General features: G+C 37.9%; 2 protein-coding genes across 2 annotated transcripts in view; one reads left to right on the forward strand and one right to left on the reverse strand.

The window, feature by feature from the left end:
• Positions 1 to 9,242, reverse strand: part of LOC107738932 (serine/threonine-protein kinase mTOR-like) — a 164,073-nt gene that overhangs the window by 91,903 nt on the left and 62,928 nt on the right. Inside the window, exon 28 of the mRNA XM_016550858.1 lies at positions 7,712 to 7,857. Coding sequence (XP_016406344.1) covers positions 7,712 to 7,857 — 146 coding nt within the window. The remainder of the gene's footprint in view (positions 1 to 7,711; positions 7,858 to 9,242) is intronic.
• On the forward strand, positions 491 to 3,467 carry LOC107738924 (angiopoietin-related protein 7-like). The gene is made up of 5 exons (XM_016550847.1): positions 491 to 1,079; positions 2,054 to 2,154; positions 2,243 to 2,437; positions 2,612 to 2,807; positions 2,888 to 3,467. The coding sequence occupies exons 1-5, from the start codon at positions 725 to 727 to the stop codon at positions 3,055 to 3,057; spliced, it is 1,017 nt and encodes a 338-aa protein (XP_016406333.1). The 5' UTR covers positions 491 to 724; the 3' UTR covers positions 3,058 to 3,467.

Raw genomic sequence — 9,242 nt, forward strand, 5'->3', positions numbered from 1 at the left:
TACCACCTGAAAAAAGTTTGAGAACCACTCCTTTAATTGGTAGATTAAAAGCTAGAAGCATTTCACATAGTTTAACTAGCACTGACTCCAATAATTACAAGCCGGTTCTGAGAAATTAAAAGAATGGTAGAAACCACAGCTTCCTCTCACAAGTCCTTCTCTTCAATAAGAGGATGTCACATGGAAGATCAATTTTCTTTAAAAGAAAAGATCAGAACATCAGACAATGTATCACCTTCACAGAACAAAGTGTCTTCACGCAATCTTCTGTTTACAAACAGATTCCTCTTGTGCAAAATCGAAATATTGTGAGGTGCATGGCACACGTGTTGACGGGTGGGACCAGACAAGAGGCGGAGGAAAAACATTTTGCCAGGGGGAAAGGGTGGGGAGGGCTTAGTGGTGGTAGGTGGTGGGGGGGTCAATGACTGTGGGCCTGAGCAAAAGGGGAGGGCACAGTACACGTGAAAAGATATTTAAGATGCATCTGTTGCAGGCCCTCGGTGTGAGCAGACATCTGATTCTGAGGAGCAGAGAAGAGAAACCTGGCCGGAGAATATTCTACAGTTCTAAACTTCATTTTAAAGAGTTCTTCCTACATTTTTCTTGTGCCCTGACATTTGACAAGTATTCGAGAGAGCAACACAGCCAGGATCGATCAGCGTCTTCCACAAAAGACAGACCACTCAAACTTTCTCCACACATAATAACAAAAAGCGTGAAGATGACAGCTACATCCTTGACTCTTTTGCTGCTAGTCCTAGGTCACGCGATGGCTCAGAGTTCCTTCAAGAAGAACTTGGCAACACCCAAACCAGCAAAACCAGCACAATGCTGCGATGAGGTGCGCTCCCTGAAGGTTCAGGTGGCCAATCTGAGCAGCATGCTGGAAGAAATGAGCAAGAAGCAGGAGTCTGATCTTATGAAGGTCGTGCGGCAGATGATGGAGCTGGAAAAGCTTAACCAGCAACAAGAGGCCCGAGTCACAGAGGCCGAGAGCAAATATTCAGAAATCTACAATCGGATCGAAATCATGCAGCTGCAGGCTGCCCAATCTGCTCCACAGCAGAGCACTTCAGGTGAGTCTTGACACACAACTCAACGTGTGCTTGAAAGCTTATTTTCAAGCACACACCATGTGTTAGTCTACTTTCCGCACTCAGCAGGGTCACAGGTCACATATGCTGGCTGTTGACATACCACAGAGGAATTATTTACAAAAAGGCATTATTTTCTTAGGCATTATTTACAAAAATTTACATTATTTTCCCTGGGTTATTTCTAAATTCAATCTGTCGCAGCATTTCCTGCGAAACTGCATTTCCAATCTCCTGACTTGATATGGAGGAACAGACCTCTACCTTGGAATGGAAGATATAATTTTTTTATCATAGTACACTATCCAGTAAGCGAGTGAGATTTGAGACAAAGTTTACAGCAAAGTGTATCGTACTGTAACATGTGACAAGACAATTAGAGAGGAAAATAAAAACAAAGGGTTGTTTAGTTTCATCCGAACAGAATGCTTTAATGCACGCACATGGAATCCTTCAACGCACACGTTTTAATTTAGGGAACCATTAACATAGTTGTACCCAAGGAGCTTTGAAATGTCTGGGCAGCAGTTAGAGGTAATCAGTAGGTAATAATACAGGTTAACATGTGCAGGAATGTCTGGCTTTACAACAGTAGCCAAGTCACAGCAGTTAATTTGTGATTCTTACTCTGAACCCACAAGAATGATGGGAGCATTTCCCCCCCAAAACTACTGGACTATTAATCTCTCAAAGCAGAAAGAGATGTTAAACGAAGCATGTTACAAAAGCTGTAGTTTAATACCCAGTTATTCATTTGTCAAGCTGTGTTTCCTTTTTCTCACTTCCAACCATGCAAACAGTGAGGCTTTGTTAGGAAAGTGCTAGTTGCACAGACAAACAGCTTAAAGTCAGCAGGAGTGCACACTGAAGTTTCTTCTGTTGGTGGATCCCATTAGGTTGAAATCCCTTGGCATCTGGCTTTTGAAACCCTAAACCAAGAATTATCTCTCCCTTAGATGCGATCAATGATTGTGCATCCCTATACCACAAGAACTACAAAATTTCTGGAGAGTATAAACTACCAAAAGATGACTTCCTTGGAACACCTGAACTAAATGTAAGTGTAAATCTTAGTCTTCATACAAGCATGGTCTTCATTTTGAAAGAAGATTTGCAATGAATGCCCATGTTTTTGGTCTCTTCAGATATTTTGCGACATGGAGAACAATGGTGGTGGCTGGACCGTCATTCAAAGACGCAAGGTTGGTTTGACAAGCTTCAACCGCAGCTGGAAGCAGTACAAGAATGGTTTTGGTGCAATTCGTGGTGACTTCTGGCTCGGCAACGAAAACATCTTTCGTCTGACTAGACAGCCCACAGTGCTAAGAATAGAGATGGAGGCAAGTATGCGCATAACTGAAACCAATGTGGAATTAGACAAAGAAAAGCTTCATCCTGTGTGATACTCATTAAGGAATATTAATCCCTGAATATTTAAAGTCAACATCGCTTAACGCAAGCTTTCTTATATGACCCAATCTGTATGTTTTTGGTATTTTTTTGTATTCTGGTAGGACTGGGAGGGTGAGACACGCTACGCTGAATATGGCTTCTTTACAGTGAACAATGAGATGAACAGTTACAAGCTCTTCATCGCCAATTACAGCGGAAACGCTGGCGACTCTCTACGTTACCACAATAATACCAACTTCAGCACTAAAGACAAAGACAATGACAAGTGTGTGGACAATTGCGCACAACTTCGCCAAGGTAAAAACAAACACCCACCACACAATATTCTGCTGTGGGAACGAACTTTGTAACTTAACCTTACTGGGTTTCTTTCACAGGTGGATACTGGTACAACTGCTGCACTGACTCAAATCTAAATGGTGTGTTTCACCGCTATGGGTCACATACCAAGAATTCAGACGGCATCTCTTGGTACGGATGGCACGGACCAAACTACTCACTGAAACGCGTGGAGATGAAGATCCGACCACAGAGCTTTGTACCATAAAGACTTGTCAAAGCCAAATTTATGTTCCTGCTCACCATCAAACCTTGGCATCAATGGATCCACATAATCTACAGCTTAAACTGGGCAAACTTTTTCAGGGGGAATGCATTTGTATAACAGAATATTAGGACTGAATATGTGATGAAACGATGTATGATTGTAAATAGCATTTTATACATGGTATTTATCTCTTAAATATTTTCTTTTCTTTAGCTTTTTCTAGAGGATTTTATGCACATGATCATTGAAAGCAACAAGACTAAACAACAAGCTAATGTAAGCCATTCACACAAAATGCTCAATGTACAATCACAAACAATTTGACAGTTCAGAGACATTATAGTAAATTCACTGGTACAGTAAAATGAACTGTGTAAAAAGTAAAATATTGGATGATTAATAAATTGTATATTTAAAAAACCCTTTTTGCTTTACCTAAATGATGTGTGTCTGCTTTGGTACAAAACGAACAAGAAGGTAGTCACAACCATGGGAGTAAAACTTGAAAAAACACAAAATACACACAACATTATGAAATTACATTGAAATTGCTTCCAACTAGGAGTACTAGAAGTACTTGTCTTGACCTTCAAGAACGGCCACTCTATTCACTTGAGCACTATATCAAGCAGTTGTTTTAATGGAAATTGTCATAATTTATTTACCTTCACTTCATTGCAGACCCTTAATGAGGAATTTCTTAATCTTGCAGGTATATTTATAAAGGACAACCCAGAAAAAAATTCTCAAAAATTCTCAAAAAAAAAAAAAGTCTCATCACAAGTCACGGAAAACAAACAAATCAGATATTTTCTCTAACTTTCTCAGCATTTCTTAGTTTCTTTGGTCTTTACCACACAAAAGATTATTATTATGATAAATCACAAACAAGACAAAACAATACAAAGGACCCAAGAAACAGAACACAATCAGTACCAGGCCCGAGAACTGGCTCAGTCTCCAAAGTTTAGCTGAAGTTCCATGAGAAAACAGCTTATTACTAATTCAGAGTAGAGATCGACCGATATATCGATTTACCGATATTTTTCCCGATATTTAAGCATTTTACCATAATCGGATATCGGTTTTGTAATTTCGGATTCGCCGATAAACGCCGCCATCTTGTGGGTGTTTTGAGAATTGCGCGCAGGATCGCCATTGCGCGTCTGAGGGGAGACGAGACAACAACAACGGCATGCAGGTACTTGATATAGTTGCTATAGTTAGTAAACTTTATTTAACATAACAGCCATTTATGCACAAATTAGATGCATTATATAAATGCCTGATATGTAAATAATACAGCCATGAATGAGCGCATGTTGGAAATAAAAGCGCTGAATTTAATTCTCTCTCTGTTGTATATTTGCTCATCATTAGTCTCGTGAAGCCGCTTTCATATTGCTGGTTGATGTGGTTGATGCTCAGGAAATGCAAAATTTCAGGAAAACCCTTTTATTGTTGTAATATGAAGATTAAATTTAACATAAAAGACTGCTAATTTTCAACACTTAAAAAAAAAAAAAAAATTTCTGCATATCGGTTATCGGGCACTTAAACATGCAAATAATTGGTATCGGTAATAAAAAATCATTATCGGTCGATCACTAATTCAGAGATGCACTATTTAGACAAATGTGGACCACACTCCGTAACAAACACAGACAAACACTGGCATACGCCAAAATGCACATTCTAAATAGCAGCCACAGAAACAATATTAAAACAATATTGAATCTACCTGGACCACTAAACAATAAATATCACCAACAATCATGAGACAACAATTTAACATAAAAAATGTGCCCCTCTGACAACATAAATGTGCACTTTCATAACACTGGAACAGCACAGAGCCATGTAATGAACACCTAGGTGCTGTCTGACATAGTCATTCTTCAAAAAGTTGTAATAAGGATTGTAAAGAAGACGGCCCTGGTAATGTAAGTAATTTATTCTGACCATGAACTGACTATTTCTGACCATGAACCAGCAATTTCTCTAACCATTCCTCTGTACAATACAAATCAGGCAGTGAGTGAGTCTTGGGTGTGCCGTCTGCGGGAGGGGAAGATTCATTCCATAGATGCATACGGTAAGGGTTAGACGAGAAGTCGCTTGTTCACAATCACAAGCTTCCTGACGAGACATCTGATAATTACTGATTCCATTCTGAAATGTACTGAGAGTTTAAATTTGTAGATAATGCAAAGACAAATCAATTGGTACCTTTTCTAACTAAATTAACAGATGCCTTTTCAGTAATAATTTCAAATACTGTTTATGTTTTGGAGTAATCAAAACTTCCCAAAGAGATCTTGGCTCAATCCAGCAAATTAAAGTCACTGCTCTAAAATGATCTCAAGAAAGCGAGGAATGTGACCTGAGACACTGCATACCATTAGACTGAAAAGATCTCTTTAACCACCAATCAACAAAAGGGAATCCACCCTAATTTTTCCAAAATTAAAGTAGAAAAACAAATGCAGATCTAACTAAGGCCTCTGCTAAGACTGAAGTGTGTGGAGGCAGCTGGGATGCATTAAAATGATCTTACTTTAAGCACTCCTCAAGTCCTCTGAAATTAAAAACAGCTCCATGGGAGGGCCGAGCTAGATACAGAATAGATTAAAAGAGGAAAGAGTCAAATGAAAAGGCTGGAGAGAAAAAAAAAGATCTAGGACTCTGTAAGTTTGCAGTGTAAAATAAACAGGTGGATGGAAACAATGATGAGAGCAGATGTCACTAAAACACTAGGATAAGCTCATAATTAAATGAAAATGAAGATTAAGATTAAGGAAATCTTACTTTTTTCTAAGTCAAAAATATCTAGCTATATGCTACTCCATTAAAAAAAAAAAACATGTTGTTCTAGTTTTGTAGAGTAGGTTGGGACCAAACAATGACTCCAAGGCAAATTAAGTCTAGTTCCCTTTCAGTCGGTCACTCTCGACGTCACGTCGGATGACCGACGAAATTGGGATCTCGTTTAGATCATGCAATCCACTTGCATTATGTGAACTCACAGAAATGGATTATTATTCTAAAAATCTCTGTTTGTGTTTATCTGAAGAAAGAAAGTCATATGCCTCTGGGACGGCTTGAGTGTGAGTAAATAAGAGAATTTTCATTTTTGAAATTTTCATTTTTAAAGATGGTTCACGGTTCACCAGTCTTGACATTATAAACAGAAGAGCAGACGAGGAGAATGCACCACCATAAATTACACACTTTTCTAACTACACATCATTACCCTTGCTAAATTTATCACTGTGCTTCATATTAAATCTATAGGGGAGATCTATTGGAACTAGCTTTTAATATAGCTGTCAAATGCACATTTGCCAGGCTATGAAAAAAAAAGGGAAATATTATTGGCTTTTTAAAAATCTTTGATATGTCCTGCCCAGACTAAAACATCAAGGAAAACTGTGCTAATCAGGCAAATCAATAAAAGATGCATCACTTAGCATCTTTTATTGTTTTTGGACATCATCACTTACTTTTATTCTTGAAATACTACATCAGATAAAAATTTATTTATTTATACTTTCAACAGACCACACTAGTTAATGTATCTGTGAAGGACATTACACCTACACCGTTATGGAGGAATCAAGGGGAAACTCAACTCCCAAAGCACCTTCCAGTAATTCATAGACCACATTTAAAATGAAACCTGAAGTCGTCCCAAAACAAGCAATCAATGCAGGAACATTGGAGGAAACTTGAGACACTTGAGACATGGTTTGGTGATTAAATTTTTAAAACTGTTGAGTTTTAAAAATCTTATAAACAGTGTAAGGGGACATTTGTAGGTGTGTGTGGTTAAAAAATGAAAACTGAGTGCATAATTATGTTTTTGCTGAATTTTAAGAGAAAGTCTAGCTTTGGAGACCAAACCCCTATTGATGGTTATTGTTTCTTGTCATGTCTAAAGTATACCTTTATATAAATGAGCCATATGGCATACACTGCCGTTCAAAAGTTTGGAATCAGTAAGATTTTTAATGTTTTATAGAAGTCTCTTATGTTCATCATGGCTGCATTCGTTTGACCAAAAATACAGAAAAAACAGTAATATTGTAAAATATTTTTACCATTTAATCAATGGTTTTCTATTTTAATATGCTTTAAAATAGAATTTATTTCTGCAATGCAAAGCTGAATTTTAATCAGCTATTACTGCTGTCTTCAGTGCCACATGATCCTTCAGAAATCATTCTAATATGCTGATTTATTATCAATGTTGGAAACAGTTGTGCTGCTTAATATATTTTTTGGACCCTGTGATACTTTTTTCAGGATTATTTGATAAATAAAGTTAAAAAGAACAGCGTTAATTTAAAAATATTTTTTTAAAATAACAATATAAGTCTTTATTAACACTTTTTATAAATTTAACACATCCTTGCTGAATAAAAGCATTAATTTCTTAATAAATTATATTTTAAAGTATATCAAAATAGAAAACCATTGTTTTAAATTGTAATAATATTTCACAATATAACAATTTTTTCTGTATTTCTGATCAGCCTTGATGAGCAGAAGAGACATTACAAATCTTACTGAACCCAAACTTTTGAACAATGTATTTTTCTCCAAAATATATCTGCATGGCTCCCTCAGACTTAAGAAATGTTTTGATTCCTACCTGATGAGGGATTCTAAAATGAGTGGTGAAGGGCCCTTTTGAAACTCAAGTTCCTTGTAGTGCAGGGCCTTGGCGTAGGCCCGACATTTAGCAGCTCTCTCCCCCAGCAGAACAATTCCATTGTCATCTCTCAAGGGAAGTGGGCCCTAAGTAGGAGAACAAAAAAAAAAGAAAAGAAAAACTTTAGATACAGAAGAGAAGAACTGAATGAAATAGCATATGATACGGGTCAGAACGGAGCAGAACAGAGCATCTAGCTCAAAAAAAGTCAATATAACTGACCCTCACTGCGTTAACTCTTCACTTCACGGCTCTCTTAACTTTACTGCCCATTTGCTAATTTACCGCTGAATGGTGTGAGCTTTATTTACTGAGCTGGAATAAAACTGAACAAATGCACCATTCATCCGGACTTCAACACAATGAGATCATACTAAATACTAGGGGTGCTCCGATTGATCGGCTACCGATCACTATCGGCCGATAATCACGTTGGGATGTTTGATTGGCGGTCTCTAAAAAGGCAGATCTCAAAAAACCGATCTCAAGCTGATGACGCTGCCGTGAGACGTAATTTCACAAACAGCGTGAGTGAATCACCACTTGGGTGCGCGCTCTCTCTCTCTCTCAAAATACACAAATGGCTTCAAATCACCACACATCGCGTCTGTCTATAAGCGAGCTGCACGCTGCACAGTTGACACAGGAATTGTCACTTGCACAATCAAGGCAGTGTCACATCGTCACTAAAGTTTATAAATTGCATTACTTTTTAATTCTTGCCAGTGTTTAATCATTCAGCGCTCGCGCGCTCATGCACACCTGCAGCGCACACACATAATGCCAAGTTCACATTATATGTGGTGCGTATTTTTTCCGCGCTCATGTTAACGGATTAAAGTGTTCACACTGCACACGGTTGCAGTCCGGCAGTGCGTTCAGGAGCGGTGCGTCTGCAGCAGTGCAGAGATCGTTTCCGCACCGAGTCTATGTTTGCTGTGCTTCAAGCGCTGAATTAAAGTAGAAAGAGCACTTTTAGATAAAGAAGGCAATAATAGATGGCACTCGTGGAGGTAGGAAAACAAAGTTCTTTATGAACCGCAGGATTGCTTGTAATAAAGATTTAAATGCAAAAGGAAAGGCAGAAGAGCTGACTAGTTCTGTCAATGGTAAGTTTGTGATAACGTAAGAAAAGTTGTCAAGTTGTTGCTTGAGCAACTTAATATATAAATCTAGAAGTAAATGCAAAAGTAAAAAGCATTGAATAATGTGTTGCTTATATTTATTGTTTAAACATGTCTGTGAAAGATTGCAGAATGCAGAAAAAGCATTTTCAGTGACAATGTTTGGATTTGAAATCAAAATAATGGAAACATTTTGTGTTTGTGGTAAATAGCCACGGATCAGTAGCGGACTCCTGTGTGAAAGCTGCTTCCACTCTCACAAGAGTCACCTAAGAGGGGAATTCCCCACATTTTCAAAAATTAAATTCAGGCCCTGAATAAATGTCTAAAAATCCTGATTGGAGTAT

Source organism: Sinocyclocheilus rhinocerous, unplaced genomic scaffold, assembly GCF_001515625.1.
Source record: "Sinocyclocheilus rhinocerous isolate Xijiao unplaced genomic scaffold, SAMN03320098_v1.1 scaffold2570, whole genome shotgun sequence".
Lineage (NCBI taxonomy): Eukaryota > Metazoa > Chordata > Actinopteri > Cypriniformes > Cyprinidae > Sinocyclocheilus > Sinocyclocheilus rhinocerous.

Bases quoted from the DNA above. Each gene is read 5' to 3' on its own strand.
- LOC107738924 (XM_016550847.1), top strand. From the start codon at position 725: ATGACAGCTACATCCTTGACTCTTTTGCTGCTAGTCCTAGGTCACGCG. The intron at 1,080-2,053 runs GTGAGTCTTGAC...TCTCTCCCTTAG, and splicing joins TCCACAGCAGAGCACTTCAG to ATGCGATCAATGATTGTGCA. The intron at 2,808-2,887 runs GTAAAAACAAAC...TTTCTTTCACAG, and splicing joins TTGCGCACAACTTCGCCAAG to GTGGATACTGGTACAACTGC.